Raw genomic sequence first — 24,253 nt, 5'->3', positions numbered from 1 at the left:
CATTTCGGTGCCATTTGTGGTGATAACTGAGGTCACGTCCGGTCCGGCTTGGCAGAATATCATCACAGGATAATTAGGATAACTTTGATTGCGCAATGAGGAAAATTCTGGAAGGATGTTCTAATTTTTTTATCATTCATTGATTTTCTATCTATACCTGTATTTCACGAACAAGATAATTACGTTAACTTTGATTTTGCGATAAGGAAAATTCTGGAAGTATATTATATTTTATATTGTTACTGGGTAGAAAATATTTGGGTGCGAACTTTCTGTAACACTATTACTGTTCTTCACGAGTTTAGAACTGTCCGAACAAACTACGAAATGTATACGAAATACCTTTAAACAATCACTGATCGCCGTTCCTTTGATCTCTCGAGGCTGCTGTCATACCGTATTCCTTTTGAAGTGAAAAGCTTATTCTTAAAATCCTAATTTACATAAGATAGATATATGGTAACTTTTTATGTATATTCTCACCCGTAGCTTGACCCCCAATTTACATATTGCAGAATTTCGGAAAGTCACAAATTCGTATTCACATCGATTCAGATTCACGATATTTATAGCTCCGGCATGAATTGTTTGGGTTGATGTACTGTCGTCTGTACAAATCGATAAGCTGTGAGGTCCAACGATTCCGTCGCGAAACTCTTGATTGATGCCATGCTCCAGCGTTCACGGACCCTGTCCATCACATTAACTCCAGGGTGACCGTATTACTTATACATTTTTTTTTCTTCTAGCCTGTAGTTGTGTTCCGCTATGTTGTGAGTGTGTGCTGGGTAAAGATCTTACCTTCCTTTTAAAATCTTAATTAATAATTTTGAAGTAACTTATTCTGTATCCATTTCTTCAGCATCTGGAGTTTCTAAAGATTTAGCAGTCCGTGACAATGAATTAAGACTTTCATTTGAACAATTTTGTGGGTTTATTGACAGATAAATTATCATCATAATATGGAGAATTGTAGGATGTTTGACTTAGGCTGCATTTATCGGCTTCACTAGAAGTCGACAAACATGAAAACTAAAATTATTCCGCATAACTCAAATCGTTTGGTGACATTACAAACTCTAACTCAGCTACATTCAAGAACACAGTAATTTATATAACCTATCCATTGGGGAATTAAACACTATTATATCGGATTATTGAGCCGTTTCACAAGCACTTCAATTGCCCATATTGTTTCGCGACCATCGCGGAGGATACTTGTCCTTATTCAGCCATTAATAACTATAAGGTAACTGTTTATAAGATGGCCGATTTCAGCGGGGAGGAAGGTAGTGTAGTATGGCAGGTCGTTATAGTACTAGACATTTTGTAGATATAATTATACCAATTATATTTTTAGATATATTATACAAAGTGTGATTATAGTAGTAAATCTACCGTTTCTTTTTCGATGGTTACTGATATCATTGCAAGTCTTCCTTCGATTTAAACACCGAACAAATGCATTCGAATGAAGGAATAACGATTATTCTGTCTTAAATTTTACGACAAGTTAGGTTACGCGTCTGCAACCAAAAAGCCATTACATTTGTACAATCAATAGCACATCAACCTACCTCAAATAACTGTAAACTAGACGCTATTACCGCGACATAAAGTCCATGCAGGGTAACGTTACATGTAGTTTTCTGTACGTCGTTTTGCAGTGGCCCTTTGATGTCCTAAATGAGATCGTTTTGTGAGATCTCTTCGATGGGATGGTGTTGGGAAGCACTGTTCTAAAAAACTGACAACTTGGACAATTTTTTAATTTCGGCAAACGTTTTACTTGGTATCTATTGGGTGAGTTTTTTATGACACTTTTAGAAACTTTTTTTTAGCTTGGTAGCATTATTTATTCAAGAATAATACCTTCAAACGCATTTTCACGCGTTTAAACAGCATTAAACGCATTATTCGTTACCAACTTATATTATAACTGTTGTCAACTTGTCGAACAAATCGACTTCCATGTTGCGAACATAACGTAGAATGGTTATGCCGTGGATGCCGTGGCCGTGGAAGAACAAAGGCAAATTGAAACATAATTAGTATAATAGTAATTACATTATGTTTAGTTCAAAACATAATCTAATTACTTTTAATGTCAAAATATCATAAACGTCAATGCCATTTAAAATGCCCATTTCAATGCAGGTAAAAAATTAAAGGTCCGCACTTGATCGAAAATTGCAAATCGAGAGGCCGTTCATGCAAAAAATACCGAATCTGCACCAGCTGCCGATCGGCAAATGAAGGGCGCACCGATACAATTTACCGATATCGATAAAATATTCATATATCGGTATCGGCGGATCAGTCATCTCATGATACACGGTCATGAGATGACTGATCCGTTTGACAAATCAAATATTTCATTCCGATCGTTACTACGTTACAGAATCAATACGATTTAAAAATAGCTATAAGAACATATTTTTTTCCTTGTTACATCCCAATAATAATACAATATATAAACGAGTATTGATAGTACTGTTAACGGTAGCTAACAATTCAAATTAATACATTGGTGCGTGTCGAAAAATAACTATGATTTATGATATCGTTATCGAAAAAAAACATTGACAAGTCACTACCCTAAATTAGAGAGGCACGATCCTCGTTATCTCATGAGTGAGCGAGAAGGAGTACTTTTTTTACTTGTGATACTAAAATAAAACTTAGGAGCTCGTGTACACCTGTTGGCGGGTCCAACCCAATCCCAGCTGCTTTTCTTTGATATAACATACCGCAATGCAGTAACTATTTTGAAAGCGAAATTTAGAAAGGTCGTTGTATTTGTGTATGGCTAAATATTACTTGGAAAGAGGGTCCTTGGCTCTTTGAAGGGATATAATCGGACAGGTTCGAAATACATAAATGATGAAAAATAATGATTAACCCACCGAACCTGGAGATAATAAAAACAATTGAACAACAAAAGGATCGCGTTCCGATCGGGCCGCGCGAGAACTGAGGTGTTCTATAATTGTTACTTTTTAGTTTCTACTTGCAGACATCTTTTTCCACACAGACACGCTACAAGAAATGTAGTACTTAAAGTCTTTAAAGTTTATTTAATTAAAGTAATTTAGACGACGATAACTCTAGTAGCAACTATATTTACAACTAGTATTGTATGACATGAAATATGATAGGAATGTCTAATACATTTTTGAATGTATAATAAGCACCTATAATATCGTTCTGCATGGTTGAAGGGCAGAAAAAGCCATCAGACCGTGCGCGATTGGCAACGCTTGAAGGGTTAACAAACAAAAAGTTACACAAAAAGATCAAAAATTAGTAGGTGCACGGTTAAATCGATGTATAATATGTGATCCGTAATTACTGCTCTAGGTGTAATCGATTCAGGTCTATTCGAATTATGCAGTAACTCATTAGTCAGGGAAATAATTGTAATGTAGTTATTACTATGTACTATACCACCAATACATCATTATCACTACATAGTAAAACAAAGTCGCCCTTCGCATTTTTCTTTTAAACTACGCAACGGATTTGATGCAGTTATCACTGTTATTTAGATAAAGCTTTATACAAACAAAATTGAAGAAGCCTGTGCGAAGCCGGGTCAAATCGCTAAATATATTATTTCATTCACAACATCAAAATGTTGTTTATGAAATGTCTGAACATGGCATTGCTGTGACTTGCAATAATAAAAAATATAAAGCTGGTGAAAAAATTTTGTAAATTCGTTGAATAGGTAATTTCGATGATTAGCCCCATACGGAGGATTGATCCTTAGGCAGTGGTCGCACTAGTGTAACAGAATTGTGTGAGTGTGACAGTGTCGGCATTCCGTGATCAGCCCCTACACACAAACTTACACATAACATAATAAAAGTTCAGTTTCCCGTCCGGCTTCGTTCGAGTAGAACCATAATAAAAAAGTAGCCTATGTTAGTCCGTATGGTTTCGTCTCCTTTTGTGCCAAATTTCATCAAAATCCGTCCAGTAGTTTTTAAGATTGTTCATTATAAACAAAAATACATATATTTTCTAGATATCTATGGATATTATGTAAACACTTAAAAACCCCAATTAATTTTTACGTGTATCATAGGGTCATAGATAAACTTTATATCCAAAATTTTGTATAAGTTACAACGTCCCAAGGTCTAATACAGCTATTTATAAATAATTAGGACAAATCACACAGATTGAGCTAGTCCCAAAGTAAGTTCGAGACTACTAACTCAACGATACGTGTTATTGAATACTAACTCAACGATACTATATTTTTTAACAAATACATATATAGATAAACATCTAAGACCAGGGGCCAATTAAAAAAGATCATTTTCCATAATGACCCGACTGGGGATCGAACCTCTCGGTTCAGAGGCAAGCACTTTACCACTCCGCCACCGAGGTCGTCGAGCTATTTTACACCAGCAATGAGCCATTAGCATTTAGATTCACGTAGATTTTGTCTCATTACGCTTAATTAAAACGCGTACCAACTGAGATAGGATGCTATCAGTTAGCGAGTAAACCGCTTTATGGACAGATGAGCCGGATAATTGAGCGTCTAAGGTATGAATTTAATTAGACTGTTATCTATACTCTAACGGTTCTGAACTTCAAAATGTATGTACGAACGTGATAAACTCAAAAACTATCGGACGGATTTTTTACGGTTTTCACTAATAGACATATACATCTAAACCGTCTTCAAGACTAGAACCAAACTTCATAGTTTGATTCTAGTCTTGAAGACGGTTTAGATGTATATGTATGTATAGTATAATTTATTACGGTTTACCCTAGCAAAGCTGGATTGGGCGGTTGGATGGAAGTATTGTAATGGAATCCCAACAGCCCACGTGTTCGTATAGTTTACTCCTTTCTCCTGTTTAAAAATACGAGCTATAACCGCGGCGTCGTGATAGCAAGGGCATCTGCCTCGGGTCAGGCTCGTGTCCATTCCGGCGCATTAGACTACAAAACGGTGATTTTATCTCCAGCTCAGAGAGACACGATTTGACAATAACCAACGACTTACATTTTTCTGTCAGTTATTTTTACTATCTGTTTATTTTTCCAACTTGTTGCTTTGATATTTCAATATATATATTTTTAATATAATTTATAAATGTAAACTATAATTTGATTTCATTGATCTGCCCGAAGGATATTAATTTGACTGATACGTAGGAGAAAATGTGACTTGTCTCTTGGAGTCTTTTGCTCAAGAAAGCGTACGGTTATGCTAACCATGTATATTTTATAGTGGTACTAGCGGCGGTCTATGTTTTATTTCAGGTTATATTCTACCAGAGTACTTAATTTCATAATTAACCGTCCAGAAGATTTTGCGTTGTAAGGATAGCAAACATACATCCTCATAAACTGCATGTATAATACTATTAGGAGGATACGCTTACTAAATCAAATATATAGTAGAGCGTAGATAACACAAATTCACCACGTAACTAACTAATACGGTGGTGAATAATGCTCATATCGTATCAGACTCCAACTAGAAAAAAACAAGGAAAAGGAAACATATTGAAGTAAATGCCAGGCCGGTACATGCAACTGAGGAATTCTCATATCGCTTGAGAATTCACATTATTATATTCTAGTTTTCTCTAACGGGCTCTGCCCTGCCACTTGAGTGTGAAAGAAAATGCTATAGTTAACCGCAAAATATACAATCCCAACTAATATTATAAATGCCAAAGTTTGTTATCTCCGTGCGCGATATCTTCTCAACCAATCTTCTTGACATTTCGCACATAATATGATTTTGAGTATCGAGAAGGATATAGGTAATTTTTCATCTTTCATCTTGGAAAAAAATATTGTTCCCGTGGGATTTACGAAACATCTGAATTTTCTTAAAGTGGCGTGGTGGCGTAAATGAGCTGAGTGAATTCAATTAAATTCAATGAAGATAAAATTTAGCAGGAATATTATGTGTGGCTAGGAGACGTCAGCTAAGAAAGGAATTTTGTAAATTCTTTCCTTAGGGGGGTGAAATAGGGGCTACAAGTTTGTATGAACCATCGTCATATTTGAAGTGTGGTTAGTATCCGAACTAATGCCATATGCAATATATAAATCCAAATGCCATAGAATATGGAGAAGGAAAAGGGGGGCCTTTTATGCCAAAAAACGTGTCTTTGCCGTGGGATTTGTTGCAAAAAAACAAATTATATATAGCAAAAATGGCGCATAATATAAATAAGTTATTGTTGTTATTTTAGTACTTACAGTAACTACATTTGTCCGTTATCAAATCGGAAACAGCTCACAAAATTCCCATTAAGTTAGCGGAAATGAAATATTAAAAATATGCCTACATATTGTTCAGTCGTCTCGACCATTACATAAATTTAAAAACTAAGAGACAGAAAACGTTTATTATAGTGGGAGTTTAGGATACTAGATATTTCTGTAGCTACAGTACCCATTATGACAATCGAAGGTACTTTGTTTTATACGGTATAGTGGGCACGGGTATGCCTCCAAGCAACGTCCTAGATAAATGTGTGCCCTATTGTTATTTTATAACGGGCCTGTCTGACCTCTGTAAAAGGATTATCCTTTATAATGTCGGTTTTCACATTAAATATACAAATACCGATCATCTTGGACATGACTGGTTTGGTTTCATGTAGATGTATGGCATAGGCGCTCTGTATTTTTAAAAAGAAAATTTTGTTGTAGTTGTCACATGTTACGATATGTCATTATAACTATATCTGTATAGATCGGATGATTCGGATGTAACACGAGAGGCGAAAGCTTTTTATTACTCTATAATGACGTCATAAGCCGGAGTATAAGGAGTACAAATGTGGAGCGATGACTGATGTCCGTGCCATTGAGATCTGTTGCGTACTTTCTGAGAAACTCTGAGTAATCTGTGACGATATGGAGTTCCGTTATGAGGTTACTTAACTTTGTTTGCGAAGTACAATTTTGGATTTGTTTCATCAAACGTAGATTTCCTATTAAATTTTCTTACACCAAATACAAGAGCTAAAAAGCTGATAAAATCTAGCTACGTACTAGGTAAGTACCTAACTCACAAGCATTATTATGTGCCCTAGTTGTAAGAGTTAATTAAATATATTTTCAGTAACTGCCTCACCCGCACAGGGATTCGATTAAAGGGTGGTAGGTATATTAATAACGGGAATCATTCAGGGGCGTGTAGCTGCGTATACAGAAAATATTTATTCAAGTTCACCTTCTGCATGAAGAGATCACTATAATAATTCAGCATAGATGTATTAAATAGAATTCAGTTGACAAATATTACTTACTCGTATATTCAATACCTAGTTTGGTAATTAGAACGTATCGGAGCTGTAACAAAGTCAACACTCGTGCCAACCCTAATGAGATTAGAGACGTAAACAAATTATTGTAATCTGTCTGGATAGATAATTAAGGCGTCCCATAGAGACAAACACTTCCAAATTAGACAGAATTTTCTTAACATTGGTTAGTTCATTGCAGCTATTGGTAGGTAGGTATACACATAAATAACAAAACACTCGATAATTAATCTGTAAATTTTGAAGGGTCGAGTGCCAAAATATCAAAATAGGTAGATATTTCGTGAAAAAATCCTAATACAAATAAAAGGCCTTGTCATGACCATATCGAAGAATTCTTAACAAGAGAGCTTATTTATTTCTGATTCCTAGTTTTATTTCGGTAGAGTCTGGATTGAAGTGAAACTTATTCTAATATACCTAGGTATGTTTTAATATAGGAAACTAGAGGTTTCTGCTTTTCTACATCATCCTACCTAATCGTCTGAAGTGAATAAGTCTCGTATGCCTATCAACCAAACTTAACCAACCCCAAGATTTCGAAGAGGAAGCAAGTGAGATTTGTCTAAATACTGGCAAGGGGAAATCTTTAGTCTCTGCCTACCCACTGCCTAGGCGTGATACCTACCTACCTACTCGTATATGAACGACTTCGAACACAGATTTCGAAGCTCGTAGTTAAAGTTCTGATTAACCTCGTTAATCTACTAAACAATATGAGATAATGATAGTCAGCAGTAGATAAGAGGGATTCCACGGAGGTCACCCGTCGATGAATCATACGACAATGACTACGATCCGATCTCAATGTCTTTAGTTCCGCTCGTCCCAACCGCGTTCTCCACTGACTCACGCGCATTTTTTTCATTCTTACTCAATCTTAACGACCTGTTACCCACATAATAGTTCAGGGATTTGATACGCCCATTTTGACAGGTGAATTTAACTAGCGAGATAACAGTGAAGTGATGAATCACGATTTATTATCAAATCAAAATTATTTGCATTAAATAGGTTACAATTTGATATCAAATTCCCTATATCAAATTTATATCAAATTGTACCTACAGCTGTACCCACGGTAGGTACCCTATAGGTTTAGATTCCCTTGTGAAATAGCAAAATATACGACATATCGAAACTTTGAAGCTAAGGTGATCATAATAGCCATGATCACCTTAGCTTCAAAGTTTCGATTTTTTCACAGCTGAAACGAGATCTTAGACCAGCCTTCAAATTTACAAAATAAAGTTTACAGATGTAAAGTTTTCGACTAGACACCTACCTTCAAGCGTTCCTGATAAAAATGATTAACAAGCGAAATAAACGGACAGACAAACAGACAACTACTGGAAGTGACCGTGTAGTAAGTGTTCCGATTTTAGCCTTCCAGGTGTTTTCAACCCTAAATATTCTGTAAATTTGTTAGGATACGAGTATAAAAACAGATTACTTATTAATAATATTTTACAATAACTATTCGTAACTATATTGCTTATTTTCTTAGATAAATATTGTGACATTTTGATCCGTAAATAAATCTGTATCCATGACCACGATAAAACGAAAGACTGTTTAGTTTTCAAAATTAATGCAATTGATCGTGCAAAAATACTGCCCCACTAGTAATAAAAATGTCTCGGCCGGGCTGCGACCGGGAACCGGGAACCCTCGTATTTCGCTATGGGGCGGGTGCGTTCACTTGGCAGGGGAAACAACCATAGTACGCTACTCTGACAAAAATATACATATTTACATTCAATCACTAAATTAAACTTATAATTTGATTCATACATACCCACAAAAAACGAAGAAATCTCTTTTTCTATAGGATTGTATTGATCACATGTGTGTACACAAATCGTTAAGAAAAATCCAACAAATATTAAAATTTAACACTAACTGACAAATATAGTTTTATAATATCATATATATTTTACTATATAGTAATTTTGTTTCACAAATCGTAATTATACGCACAAACTTATCCATTAAATAATTATAAAAAAATAACGCGAACAATCGAACATCAACACAAGTACACCATTGAAGATGTACTGCGATACTGAATGCCTGAATGGAATAAAATGAATGAACAGGGAATAGATTATGAATGAGACGTAGTGAACGAATGATTTGATATGAAAAAGCTTATTTCTGATTGGTAAATTTCGAGCCCAATGAAAATCTCGCAACTAAATAAGCATAGTATATACTTGCGCCATCTATTGTAACTTTAAACGAACTGTCTGTCCATATATCGAGTGCTTTTTCTGCGTTTGCTGGCGCTCCACACTATCGCCGAACTCAAACACATGACGCGACGACTTGAATTGAGTGCTTTTTTTTACCGGAATGAAAAATTGCTCCACTATCGTCGAACAGTTTGCCAAACTTTGGCGGATTCGGTATACATTGTTGGTTTTTCATTGCGGTAAATAAAGCATTCATACTAAGTACGCAATGTACACGCATTCGCGTTGGCATTATGTTTGGCTAAGTTTGGCAAAAGTGTAGAGCTGTGCGTTACTGTTACAGGATCGGACAATAGTATTTCGGCAGCTAAAATGTTTGTTGGGCAACGAGGGTTATATAGTACAGCTGGCAACATTATTCCAACAACTATCAATGTCATATAGATGTTACGTCGTGATTGATTAATGTCATTCAATTGGTTTAGAAATCTCATCTCCTCATTCTCTTGTATTTTATTCGGATACGTCAAAAATGGAGGATGAACGTCTCTTCGACGAAAGAGTTTCTATCAGAGAATCTGCACGACCCTTGAAAAAATATGGGAGCACATGCAATCATATGAAGAGGAACGACGAATACATCAAACATGTAATGGCAAAAGGCGATACATTGCAAGGAATTGCCCTCAAATATGGTGTTACTGTAAGTGTAGGAAGATTGCAACAAAAGTGTTATTATCTTGTTTATTCCTCGTGATTACCAACGGATATTGTGACGTGATCATTCTGTTTACTTGCAGATGGAAAATATAAGAAGAGCAAACCGATTGTTTGCTACAGATAGTTTGTTTTTGAGGGAATATTTATTGATCCCTGTGACGAAAGATTCTCCGTTTTATGCGAACGGGGAGCGCGTGACGGAGATGGCACCGCCTAACCATCGCGCGTCGATTGCTGGGATGCCCACTAGAGACTTCTCGCCAGGAAGTCCTGATGAGAAGAAGAGTTTCGACGACTTTCTAAATCGACTTGATTCGTCTCTTGCTGATATCAAAAAGCATGTCGAAAAGACGAAGGAGAATAGCGAGTACGTATTGTTTTTATTTTTTTTTTACATGATGTATTTATTCTAAATTCATAATTTATATCTAGTCACTGCCCATAAGATTTGTGGGTGGATGTCAAGCATGTTTTGGATATTTCATAATCATTTTACTGTATATTTTATGAATATAGGTTGAAGGTAGAATTTTTATAGACCTTTGTACCAAAACAAATTTGTTTTTGGATTTTAAATTATCTATGTGCCCTTTAGCTGAGATATTATCATTAATCTGGAATCTAGTAGGTATGTGACTGTGTGGCATTTGTATAATTTGCAAGTTTTTTCATTTTATTTGGTACATTGATCTTATACTTAAATTTGCAATAACTCCCACATTTTGTTACTATTTTTAAAATACACATATCTCATTACAATTTTATTAATGGATCGTCAAAATCAATGTTTGTTATGATTTTAGTAGAACACCAAGAAAGGCATTTACTAGATATAATTAATTGATAATAATGATACATAGGGTTGCCTAAATTGGAGTTTTTTTGTCATAGGCCCAGCATAAACCTTCTGGATACAAATTTATTTTGAACTTATTAGCAGAATATTTTATACTCAAAATATACTTAGACCAAACATAGTCCCTATTATGGAAATGTACAAAATTTTATAATATCACAATATTAATTTATATACCATACCATTATCAGGCTTATACATACAGAAGTCATATTACCGCGCTGATAATGATGTTTGTATAGAGATAACAATATTTGATGTAAGGGTCAATATGTGATGTGTGGTGACTTGTGCAGCTCAGTGATTGTTCAGAACTTGAAATGACATTTTATTCTCACAAATAAGTATGTAGAAATATACACAACTTCCTATGTATGTTAACTATAGTGGAAGTATTTTTATTATATGCTAATATAGTAATAACTATTAAGTAAGGAATCTAATGATATACTCTCTTTTTCATCATTTTCATCAGTTTCTTTCCAGTCATAGAGTGTCAAAGTCCAGTGTCTGCTTTCTTACTTGATCTGTTTCACCTTGCACTGTCTTTGGTTTTGTTAGTTGGCAGACAAGACTGCATATAAAAAAAAATTAGGCAAAGCAGAACCATCAATTTAGTTTGGTGACATGTGTGATAAACAGCTTATGATGAATTATGGGTAAGGTGTTAACACCTTGATTCATTAGACTACATTGCTACAGTTTATTTTACAAGATTATGACTTGGTAAGCCAGTCATAAAAATCTTCTAAAAACTAAATACAGTTTCTTTTATCTCATTCCTAGTTATTTCCTCAGCGTAAGCATATAAGCCCAGGGTCCACTTTCCTACTAAGGAAGGATGAATAATAATATTTTCTTTCCTAAAGGATGAATAATAATATTTTCGCCCCGGTTTCGGTCAGTTAAACCATATTGAAAAAGGTAGCCTGAAGGTTTCCAAACAAAAATACAAATATACCTGGAAATATGGATTTGTTTTAAATTGTGAAATTAATAAGTTTGTTGTTTGGTATGTCAGAGTGAGAATGTTTTTAGTCTGTTGGATGTTAAATGTTATTTTTGTTTCCTTTGCTTTTTGCCGCGTATTATCTGTTGAAAGGAAGAAAGTGAGACATGAAGTGTGCTTTGTTTTACATTAAGTAGGCCTTCCGCCGATTTTATCTAGTAATCTGTATATTTTCTTATGATTCATGAGAATGGTACAATTACGCTTTTGCACGTCTAACAGCTTTGCCCAAGGCCGTGCGAGTACTACGTGGTACTGGTTCACTTTTTATCCTATGGCCTTTCGATCGCAGTATTGGTCTTAGAAATATCTATAGGTAGGTCTTTTGTGACACGTAACTTCCATGGATGAGTTTGTGGAGGTTTTGAAAACTGTTAAGAACTTATTATTCAAGAGCTATGCTCTGGTTCTTTCAATAAATAAATGCTAGAAGTACCTACCTATGTAACATTTTCACAAAATTCTTTTTAGGTAGGTATATTTATCTAGGTCTATTTATAATCATAAAATAAAAATTGTACCTAATTCATATTATAAATTGTATAGATTTTTCTAACTAAATACGTATGTATGTTACAGGTGTTTAAATTGCCTACTCATAATTAGCATTAGCAAGCCTGGGCAAAGTCAGTGACGTCATGTTAACACAACCATAATAAAATTAATAGACTACCTACCTAGTCACGAATCATGAGACTGTTCACTTGATAACCATTTTTAAATGCTAAAATCTTTATCCCTACATACCTAGGTACCTAATATAAAACAACTCCACCTGTCTTAAATGAAATTATATTAAAAGTTAGTCTCCACATTTCCATCGATTGCGCAGACGGTCACTTTCACAAGTTTTAATAAAGAAGACCTCGGCGTCCCTGTTAATATGATAGTAAATGTCGTGGTCATTGACCTCTAATATCTCGTGTTATCAATGTCAACGTGCTTCTGAGTACGACTTGTATTTTGTTTGTTTAGTTGTAGGTAGGTTAGGTACTGCGTGTTATACCTAACTATACTGGCGTACCTACTACTTTGCCGTTAATGTCCTATTTGCTTGAAAGATACAAGAATATACCTACTTCTTGAAATTCATTCCCAAGTCCATCTCAGTGAACATGGAAGAGCTTTAATGTAGTTCCGCGAACATGTAATAAATTTTTACGTGGCGCCAAAATCAAGTGACATCATTAATAACTTTGTGATAAAAGCAAGACAAATCTATGCACGACAGTGCATCCATCGCACTTTTATTTTGCCGCGTTATTATCACTTCTTATCAGTTATTCATATAACGTTAGATCATAAAAAAGTACTGAAGTATATACAAAATAATATCAAGCTAATTCGTTTTAGAAGAAAGCCTTCTGATACACCATAAATACAATTAATTCTAGACCTCCAGAACCACTCCACGTTTCCAAGAAAGCTCCATTCCATGTAATAATAATGACTGATAAAATACTCATGTGGCATGATTAACGACGAACCCTTGACTTTCGGTAAAACGGTGTTCTCACTAGTTCTAGTGAGCAGTAGCAACTGAACGTAAAAAAGTAGAACAAGTGGGAATAGGTCTTCGATTACAGGCAGGCGTTTTAACCACTCGACTACAACCGCTTGTTTGCTAAATGTTTATTAGTTTTGGCTATAGAGTATACGCAATCTCGCGTACAGACTACGTCACCGTCATGTGACAGCCGCCACTTTACGGTGAAAGTCTGCAAGGACGGTTTTTATTCGCCATTCACTCGATAGAATGGTCAATGTAAATTACTGTTAATATTATCTTTTTCCTTTGTTTTGTTTTTTGACGTCTATTATCATTCTCATTTGACAGTGTTCTCGGTTACTTCACAGCTATAGACCGTCGGAGCCTGGTTCGCTTTACTTTACTTTTTCGTACGGTCCTCGGCATTCTGAGTTGGTTGACACGCATATCATCTTTGACGGTATCAAGCCATTTTGTGCTCTGAATTTCGGCTCTCTTCCATGACATGCAGGAGAAACGATTTTAAGTCACTATAGCTGTTGCTCCTCCAACAATCTCCACACCAAAAATACCTCAACCCAATAAGTACTTCGTTTTGACGTGAAAGAAGGACAAACAAACACACTTTCATATACGAGTATTAGCATGGATTTCCGTCTAGTTAACCTCCAAAAATCTTAAGATGCATTTTTAAAATAAATTAATTTAAGAAGTCTGTGAATATATCAAAGAAAGATGATGTGATCTGAGTTCTAGAAGCATTTTAACATTGTATCCATAATAAGTATCATAATTTTAGTTCGCGTTAAATTTGGCGTCACTTCCTCTAGTGACTCATTCGCGTCAGTTTGGTGAAGTAACCTAGTTCATAATGTAGACAGAATTAACGGTCATGTTTTCATAACACCCTCTATTTTTAGACGTGCTTTCTTTTTGATTTGTAATCACACTATTGTGTGTAGACAGGATTGAGAATAGACTGTTGTGTGGTAATGTTAACTTATGACACAGCCACTTATGACTTATTATTAAGTTCTATCAAACCTATACTATATAACTTATACTAGAACTTCGATCAAATATTTATATTTGTTTCCACAAATATTTGTCTGCGGTATCTGGTGTATCTGCACGTTTCTGTGTTAGTGTCCATCTGACCTGCAATATGAGTAGCTTTGTCCGGGCCGTTGACTGTTCTCTAATTATTTATACTGTAGCCAAGTACAGAAGCTTATTGGTTAAATTACATATTCATCTGATACTAGTTGCTGCCTATTAAGTTTAAGAATTAAAATGAATATCTATTCTAATCTGAATTATGTTTTTATTACTATGGTCACTCGATCGTTCCAGATTCGTCAAAGACTTCGAGAACGATTTCGTGAGGCACCGACCGACGGCGCGGCTGCGGCAGTCAGCGTCGCTCGGCGCCTCTACGTCCTACAACGAGGTGATCCCGCCGCCCCTCCCGCCCCCGCAGACCGCCGTCCTCACCCAGGGCCGGAAGGTGGACACCTCCCTCAAGCGGCTGGAGAGGACGCATGACGACCTATTTCAGTTGTAGCGGCCGAGACAGCGCAGGTAAACATTGTATTATTCATACTCGTTTTACATTTGATCAGTCAATAGCGATCGATTTCCTCTTCTATAATGGTAGGACTGGTGTTCGATTTTATTCAAGTCACAAGTCATTTTGAGGGAAGTAGTCTCATACACACTAATTAATTAAATAGTCATCCACTGCGCAGATTTCCTCGTGATGTTATAAAATAATTGATTCTGTATTCGCATTGATGAAGATATGTACATTGTGACCTTCAAATCTCACCTAGACCGTCGTGTGGCTATATGTTAGTGACATTCCTAAGAGGGCTAAGAGCCAGTCTCCGCGAAAGACTAGGGAGGAAAGGAGAGGTATCTTAACAACCAAAAGAATTATGATAATGAATTTGGAATCAATTCTAAATTTTATTGGCTCTCTGTCCGGTTTGGTTGGGGCCCTAAAGACGACTTGAGCCTGGCGATGTTTAACGAGGTAATAGAGCAATGAATCAGCCTGGTACAATTTGCATTAGTTTAAAATAGATCGTTGCGTTCCATCAACACATTGTAAAAATAAATTTATCGACAGAATATTTTGCTGTTAGCTATTATTAAATTTATCGGACAGATGATCATCGATCAATTACAAGGTAAACAACTAGACTGATCCACTGCAGCTTAACATGATTACGATAAAGAACACGATAAAGGGAGAGGGAAGATAAAATAATGCTTATTTTGTTGTAGTTTAATCGATAGTATAATTAGAAAGGACATCTATTATAGTAGTCTAAAAGGTCAAGAGTATTTTCATCTTGGTTGCATAAATGTCGGAGTGCGCGAGTTCATATTTGACCTACACAGGCACTTTTTAACGTGAAGTTTTAAATTATATGGTATTTTTTAAAGCTACTAGCATTCCGGAACGGCCACTGCTGTAAATAATTGTTGTTTTCTATCATCTTCATCTTCACCTTCACCTATTTAATTTTTTATTTTGAGTTGACGACTTAATATTGAACTAATCTTTTTTCTTCCATATGTAATAGCAATGAGCATACAAAATTACATATTTTAGTTTTTTTCATTTATTGTTTACAGATATGCGCGGTTCCATTGAACGCGACGGTCCCGCGCTGTGCTGACACAGCGCGCGGAGTCGTCTCTCCGGGCCCTATACGGCCCAGCCGTGGGCCATGTGACCCATGGTCCCGGACCCCAGCGGCCTAGACCCTCGGGCTATCGAACTATATCGAAGTACACTCGGTGAGTTACACATGTGAGGTCACGGATCGTGATATTAGCTTGTAACGCGTATTTATATTGGTATTTGTACCCCATATATTCCTAAATATATTACTAAGTCCAATATATATTATTAAGTAAAACTATGCTATGAATATTGAAATTATTTGGACATTCCAGTAATAGAAACAAAATACGAAAATAAGAAGATCATATAATTTTAACCATGTAATTTTATCGTCAAATCGGCTATGAATATTGGTTCAATATCAAAACATCATGATTAGTTTTATCTCGTAAATAAATGAAATAACGAAAGACTAGGCTTTGGTATGTATAAAAAAAAATTCATTCTGTTTTATCGAATATCCAAACGGATAGATGATAAAGAGTCGACTGTTCTGAATGATTATGGCATATACACTAGTGTGTCTCGCTCGTATCACTATAGATTTGCGAGACAGCGCTAGTATTAATAGCCTTCCTTATCTTGCCCTTAACTTCGCACAATGCCTTATTAAAAAGTATATACATACATAGTAGTAACCAAGCTATGTTGTCTAAAACGGAAAAATCTTTTTAATATCTTCCAAATATATATCGCGATTGTTACTCGGTGTAATAAAAAAGGATTAGCACACATTTCTTATCTTTCTGTAATAAATTTGCACAGAGATTGGTCGTTTTCATAACACAATTTATTATATGTTTTATGTGACCCCTTTTTTGATATCTACTAATCTGTGACGTATATTGTCTGTCCATTTGCATATGTGTACAATGATTTGTGTATATTGATGTTTTTCCTGTTATATACAGTTATGATAAACATATGTAATAAATATGTATAAGATTGAAAATGATGTATTATATTGATGTTATGATAGCTTCATTGATAAAATATTTACCGACATATTCTTTAGATAACCAATAAGAAAGTAGCGTTTTTAGTTACTGAATTGTCTCAAACCCGACTAAAAAGCAAATTAATTTTCGTTCATGATAAAATTTTCATTCAAAAATCTTTTGTGAAGCTCAGGAGCTATAAAAATATTCAAGAAAAAATTAAAACTTCCGTCTATTTTTCCTTCACGGAACAGAAAAAAATATAATATTTTTCGCTCTATCAATGTAAAATATTGAACATTGAAATATATAATTAAGTATTTTATGAATAAGCGGGTAAATCTATACCTATTCACATATTGAATTGTGAGTGTCGCTTTATTAGATATAGTAAGTTCCTTTAGTGTGTAACCTCACATGTCTCGCTATGTATCGATACATAATATGTTATTAATAAATATTAATCTGTTATTATTTAGTGTTTTGGTTAATTTTATTTGAATATTCAATTGGCCTTACAACAGTTCATTCATAATGTGGATCTCAGGCGAGTATTCGGCGTTCAGTTTCGCTTCCTTACACTTGGATCCATCATCTCGATTCTCATGTTATTCTTGAATAGGGTAGATGACAAGGACAGGAAATTTCAAAAAGTATGTATGCTCTAGATAAAATAGATATATTTAAGATCATTGTGATAATTCATAGACTATAATAATGCCGCTGGGTCATTATACGAAGATTTAAAATTGGTTGGAAAGTCCATTAAAAAAAATTAACTCAACCATAATAAAAACTTAGATAAAAAACACCATAAACGCAATAACAAATGTAGCTGTCGAGCAAACATAACTTATTTCGCTAAGCTATTACGTCATCGCGACGTCACGTTACTGTATTTTTTAATTTGGAGCGTTTGGACAAATCCGAAAATATGTAATTTTATTTTTATCATATCTTTGAAAGCATTGTCATTGTCACAGTATTGTTTTTACTGGTCTTTCTAATTATATAAAGGCCTTCGAATAGTCACCAAAATAAAAATTAGTTATCTATCGTTTTCAAGGATATTTTTTTACTTCCCATTTCAACAAATATGTTGCAATAGACAAATAACAGTGTAAACAAAAATAACTTGACTAGGAATTGAGTTAAAATTTCTGAAGGAATGTTAAATCGTTTATTACCGTATGCATGTTTGTTCTATTATTATTCAAGGAGAATCTTCCAGATTTTCCTAAGCGATTCAGTAAAATATACTTTGTTGTTAATTAAATATTATCAAAAATTTATTATCCGTAAAAGTTTATAAAAATATCCTAAGAGTATAAGAATAAATAATAATTAATCAAATAACAAACATACATAGATTACGTAAATAGTTAAAAAAATATAGCTACAGACCAAATTATACGAGTTGGTCACAGAAGCGTAATAACAATAAAAAATAATTTATAAATCAGTTATATATAGTCAGATATGTTTTTACCTTGTAAATAGTTAGATAGGATATAATATATACACATAGACCGTTGCGCTACAATAAAATAAATATTAAGGGGACTTCGTAAAATACTAGATTCCATACAAAGTGGCATGAAACCAGTCTGTTTATAAAGAGTATACCATTTGACGACCTCGGTGGCGCAGAGGTAAAGTGCTTGCCTCTGAACCGAGAGGTCCCGGGTTCGATCCCCGGTCGGGTCATGATGGAAAATGATCTTTTTCTGATTGGCCCGGGTCTTGGATTTTTATCTATATATGTATTTGTTATAAAATATACTACCGTTGAGTCAGTATCCCATAACACAAGTCTCGAACTTACTTTAGGGCTAGCTCAATCTGTGTGATTTGTCCTAATATATTTATTTATTTTATTGATTTGTTTATATGTATTCTTGCAAATAAATGTTGGATTGATAAATCAGATTTTGTATTTTTGACAAACCACATTTTTGTTTTGCTTTGCAACGCGAAATAGAATGATCGAGATTGGTGATAAACACCCAGTTTTGCTAGACAAGTCCACTTATCACATTTATTTACTACTTTTTATAAATAAACTGTAGTCTGTTTTCATATTTTAAGGACAACAATTGTAATGTTAGGATTGAGCAATTTAATTTCTATATGTTATTTTTACACGTAACTGTTTTTGAAAATGATGATTGAAAATGCACCGTTGTTGTAAGGGGAGTAACACTTTAATGCCTTTTGTATGGAAGCCGTTATTCAAGGTTTAGACCATGAGATCAGTGCCTTGATAGTTACTTTCTTAATGTTAGATCATTCTGTGGTAAAGCGAGTTTGATGTTCCATATTTGTTACATTTATAACACAGCGCCTTCTGTCTTATTTTAAGTGAACTCCATCATAAACTAAATGCTATAACAAATGATTGTGTCCTGCCGTTAGACATTTTTTAAAATTCCAATATACTCTCCAACTACAGCCAGGAACTACTACATCGAACAATAGAAAGATTTGTCCTAACTAATTTCATAAATGCGAAAGTAAGTTTGGTTGTTACCTCTACACGCTCTATATTAATCAACCAATCTTCTTGAAATTTTGCATACATGTAGCATAGAGAAGGACATACATATCTTTCATCGCGGAAGAATAACTGTTCCCGCGTGAAATTAAGAGGAGCCGCGGGCAAAAGCTAGTTTAAATATAAACAATAAAGGAGACGATTGGAGTCTATTTTTTTAAATTGTTGAATGAATGTATTTTTAAATAAATGAGCTTATATTCTGCAGCTTGTATGAATAGTGTAGATCAAAGAAGCTACTATCGTAATACAATAAATTTATTTTATAACGTGCAATAATAATAAAATTTTAGTTTTAAGTTTCAAAATGTGTAAAAATAATGATTTGTAAATCAATGTTTATGGATTAACTTATTCGAGAACTTTTCACTTATTTAATTGTTTATGGGAAGGCTTAATTGTTAATGAGAAAGATCTACAGATAATAAAACTAAACTTCTAAATGACATAAAGATACACTATGACAAAAATGTTGTACAATTTTGCCATATGATGATACAAATCCGGGATGTATTTGGTCACAAGATAACTATGTGAATATACCTATATACATGGTTATTGGTAGATGTAATGCTCTCAGGTTAAATGCTAAATAGGTAAAACAATCAAATTCTGATGAATACTTAAAAAAAAGAAATTGTACCTAAAGTAAAATAAAATTGTACCCAAATGTAAAGTTTCTTGAAAAAATAAATTGAAATGTCAAATTTCTCGAAAATGCTTTTGGATATCACATTATAGAGTTAAATAAAATCCACATAACAGTACTTACTTTTGAGCACAGCTTCTAGTTAATCAAAGCATTCGATTTTATCTAATGCTATTAGTGGGAGATTTCATATTGTTTCTCGTTAGGAAGGGCATTTCACGCGGGTGAATCTGCGGGTAAAAGTTAGTTATTAGTAATAAAATGCTATGACAATACATGAACGAAAAGATTTTAGCAAAAATATTTTTAATTATTTCTGGTGCTACTGTTTTAGTTGAGTTGGCAGTTAATTTTGACAATATAGTAAATATCTATATCAAATGTACGTATATGTGTGTTTGTATGCACGTTTGTCAGAGTTGCGTGCGCACAATTAGTTTGCTATTAACATAAAAGATTTGAACCACTTAAATTATGTTACGGGGACATGTTTTTAGCATGTTTATTGATATATCATATGGTTATCAAGACTCCGCAAGGTATCGTCTATTTCTAAATTTACATACATATAATGTCTATACATACATATAAGTATGCATAGCATAACTGTATAATATTCTAACCTATCAACACAAAACTGAGACTCAAAAATGAGCAAAATAAACTAAAGTATCCAAAAACTAGTTATGTAAAACGACGATGTTTTAAATATTTGTACATATTAAAATTATGCAAATTTTGTAGTTTATAAATTATTTAGCAACATGTATGTATGGCGTAGCATTAACATTTGTTTAATTTGCCGAGTAAACTATGTATTTTTGTATGCTCCGCTCCCCTTTAATTTATGCTAGTTGAGCTTAAATAAATAATATTTTATTACATGTTACAATTTAGTTTTATTTAAGGCATCTTCGAATTCACCGGGCCCTAGTGTATAAGGTTCATATCAAAGGTAAAAAAGTTTCGGCTCTTGGTTAAAACTAAATATCCGATCCAGGAAGTCCGAAATGCTTGTGCGCGCTTCTGTTCTAATAATCCTCCTAGAACCCACGTTTCTCCGTACTTAAATTCTGCTAACATCCTTAACATGGCCTCGCGTCGATATGTTGATCTTTCTACACTATTTTTTGGCATAATACATTTTGAAAAACCTGCATATTTATAAGAAAAGCTAACCTGTTCTTTTAGATCTCGTTTTGGTCTTCTTAGTCACAAACTACCCTCCAAATCTACGTAAACTTTCTCTCTGTAAATGGTTTTCGGAAGTCATTAAAAAAAAATTGTTTTATCGCAGCAGATAGATGGCACTGTTACAAATTTGTAAATTCCTTCAATGTTCAATTCTTAAAATTTATGAAATGAATTGATTCTTAATAATTACTGAATTGGATGCCCTATGTTATGTAACATTTTGTCATGTAACTTATTTGAAAATTTAAATAATCACATAACCAAAAATGCAAAAGTAATGCTCACTTATTGCCACAGAATTAAAAAAACTATAATTGTGTAGATACTAATATTGTATTCCTACCTACCAACCACAATCTTTTTTCAATTTGTTTTTAAGTTGGTAGGTACCAGCTGAAATCAGCGCTGTGGCTTCCAGTCACCATACAAAGCTGAGCTGGGATCCTTTTCGGCATATACCCTTAGTTTGTAAACAATATAAAAACTAACTTTTTTTGCCGAATAAAGTATTTCTTTATTTCTGTTATTTAATTAATATTAATATTTTAATTGATGAGTATCTAGTTAAATTAGCTATTTATTAGAACATTAATGTTATTTATATCTGAGGGCACAAACAAAAATAATACACAGAAATCAATAGTAAAAAATTTAATTTAAATAAAAATATATTGTACCCGATTTAACGTAAAATATAATTAGTTTTAAATATCTTAAACTTAGTATTTACAATTTATTTACTATCGGCCGTAACATTATTTTAATTTACCTAAAATTGTTCTGAAGTACAAATAAAATATATTTAATTGGCCTACAGAGGTTGCTATGTAAACAGTTTTTATGGCTTTTGAGGTCTGTTGATTTATAAAAATTTTAGTAAATAATTTTATAAAATAACACATCCGTCGACATGGACACTGAAAACCATAGATTTAGAAGGGCCCCACGCGCAGCCCGCTGAAAATATAATAATTTCGTGGGAAAACGTGTCAACAGATAGAATACAAAACTAAATTAAATATTACTATTTTGTACTTAAGGACTAAATTAATATCACTATGAATTGTCATTTCAAATAAAATATTTTGTAGATCTTTAGTTTTAAAGTTTTACAGTACAGGTACGTAAAATGATTTAATAGGATATAACTATTTAGGAATATTACATTTGAAATGGATTTAAATAATATGTAGAAATAATATCACATTTTCACACGTACCTATTGCCTATTGTGATTCGATGGGTGTTTAAAACAATAAAACGATGTATCTAGTATATAGAAATATGTATCGGTAACAAAAAAGTAATCTAAAATATCATTTAAAAAACATTAATAACGGAGACCCTAGCGGCTTTTGGTCGTATAATAGGAGTAATAAATCTTTAGTTCTTCAAATAAAACTATATAAAGGAGAATGTTAAGAAATTATTCTTATTCCTAAACGTGATGTAAATATTGCACATACTCAATATTATTTCGAGTAGTCCTAAGATTTAAAAGTAATTATTATGTATACTTAAATGATAAATCTTTCAAGTATCTTTGGTGTAAGTAGTTTTTGATAAATATCCAATCCATAATCACTTAAACTTAGATTATGACGATTTAATTTAATTCTTATGTAAGGTAACGTTCCTACATTTCAGTATTTACAGTCGTATTTTGTTTTCTTCGTTTTCAAAAATAAAATATAATACAACTTTATACATTCTTACAAAAACATTAAATATTTACAATTTCACTAACTAAGGTTTGGCTTGTGGCACCCCTGTTTCCATGTTATTCGTTTGCTTACAAAATACTATCACTTCACTAATAATCACTCCTAAGTGGGCGCTTCTTCGATTTGGTCGAGTATAGCGCTTTTACTGTCTTGAGTCCGGTTAAGAAGAAAATCCAGATCGCTGGATATTTTATTAAGCATTTTATCAGTGTCTGGAGAATCGTACGCTTTGTTCCATTCGCGGTTCACTTGGTCGATGTCGGATTTTTTTGGTTCCTCTTTGATTTCGACGGACGGTAAGGAGGTGCTGGATGAGAAGTCTGGGTTTTTGCTTTTTTTGAGGCAGCTTTTGATGGGCGGGGAGGGGATTTTGGAGACGTCTGGGTTGGATTGGACGCATAGAGTGCAGGGTTCTTTGGGTTGCGTGTGTTTCTCTGTGTAAGGTTCGAAGTCTACGGAGCAGGTGAGGAGGGGTGCGGGTGTTTCTCGGGGCGGGGTGTTGAGGACTCCTAGTTCTAGGCAGACCCGCGCCATGTATTCGGGCTGGGAGGGGGGTCGGGGAATGAGGTCACAGACCGCGTGTGTCGTCAGGTGGTGGTCGTAGCGGTGCGGACTCATCATGGAGTCTTTGTATTCCACGCAGCGCACGATGTCTGCTCTGCTGTCGGGGGTTGATTGTCTTCTGAAAAGAGGGCTAGTATCAAAAGAGAGCAGGCCCAAATCGACGGAATTTAAATTTATATATTTTTTAATATATTTATTTATATTTTTTAAATTTTTATTTATATTCAAAGCTTAAGTTAAAAACTTCCTGATATTGAAACCAAAATAAGCATAAAACGGAATGTAAAACGACAATGTTTAGTAGCTATTTAAAAATGATGACATTGTTGAAGATGATGATTGTTAAT

General features: G+C 34.1%; 3 protein-coding genes across 7 annotated transcripts in view; 1 reads left to right on the top strand and 2 right to left on the bottom strand.

Annotated features, from left to right (window-relative positions):
* The window catches only part of Myo81F (Myosin 81F), a 68,455-nt gene extending 59,068 nt beyond the window's left edge, over positions 1-9,387 (bottom strand). The window contains exon 1 of the mRNA XM_053757995.1: positions 9,118-9,387. The gene's annotated coding sequence lies outside the window, so the exon portion shown is untranslated. The remainder of the gene's footprint in view (positions 1-9,117) is intronic.
* Positions 9,388-9,997: 610 nt separating this feature from the next.
* red (red Malpighian tubules) lies at positions 9,998-17,695 on the top strand. Its single transcript, XM_053757559.2, has 4 exons — positions 9,998-10,217; positions 10,315-10,601; positions 14,942-15,169; positions 16,232-17,695. Exons 1-3 carry the CDS (start codon positions 10,047-10,049, stop codon positions 15,150-15,152), a joined length of 669 nt encoding a protein of 222 aa, XP_053613534.1. The 5' UTR covers positions 9,998-10,046; the 3' UTR covers positions 15,153-15,169; positions 16,232-17,695.
* A 4,559-nt stretch (positions 17,696-22,254) lies between these two features.
* LOC128677270 (uncharacterized protein) overlaps positions 22,255-24,253 on the bottom strand; it is a 267,183-nt gene continuing 265,184 nt past the window's right edge. For 2 of the 5 annotated variants that reach the window (XM_053757985.2, XM_053757983.2), the window contains exon 25: positions 22,255-24,024. In XM_053757985.2, coding sequence (XP_053613960.1) covers positions 23,445-24,024 — 580 coding nt within the window. In that variant the 3' untranslated portion in view covers positions 22,255-23,444. The remainder of the gene's footprint in view (positions 24,025-24,253) is intronic. The other 3 variants (XM_053757984.2, XM_053757987.2, XM_053757986.2) reach the window with 3 other exon arrangements.

Source organism: Plodia interpunctella, chromosome 17 (assembly GCF_027563975.2).
Source record: "Plodia interpunctella isolate USDA-ARS_2022_Savannah chromosome 17, ilPloInte3.2, whole genome shotgun sequence".
Classification (NCBI taxonomy): domain Eukaryota; kingdom Metazoa; phylum Arthropoda; class Insecta; order Lepidoptera; family Pyralidae; genus Plodia; species Plodia interpunctella.
The sequence above is the reverse complement of the archived record's forward strand: the minus strand, read 5'-3'. Positions and strand labels throughout refer to the sequence as shown.

Bases quoted from the DNA above. Each gene is read 5' to 3' on its own strand.
- red (XM_053757559.2), top strand. From the start codon at position 10,047: ATGGAGGATGAACGTCTCTTCGACGAAAGAGTTTCTATCAGAGAATCT. The intron at 10,218-10,314 runs GTAAGTGTAGGA...GTTTACTTGCAG, and splicing joins CCCTCAAATATGGTGTTACT to ATGGAAAATATAAGAAGAGC. The intron at 10,602-14,941 runs GTACGTATTGTT...CGATCGTTCCAG, and splicing joins AAGACGAAGGAGAATAGCGA to ATTCGTCAAAGACTTCGAGA.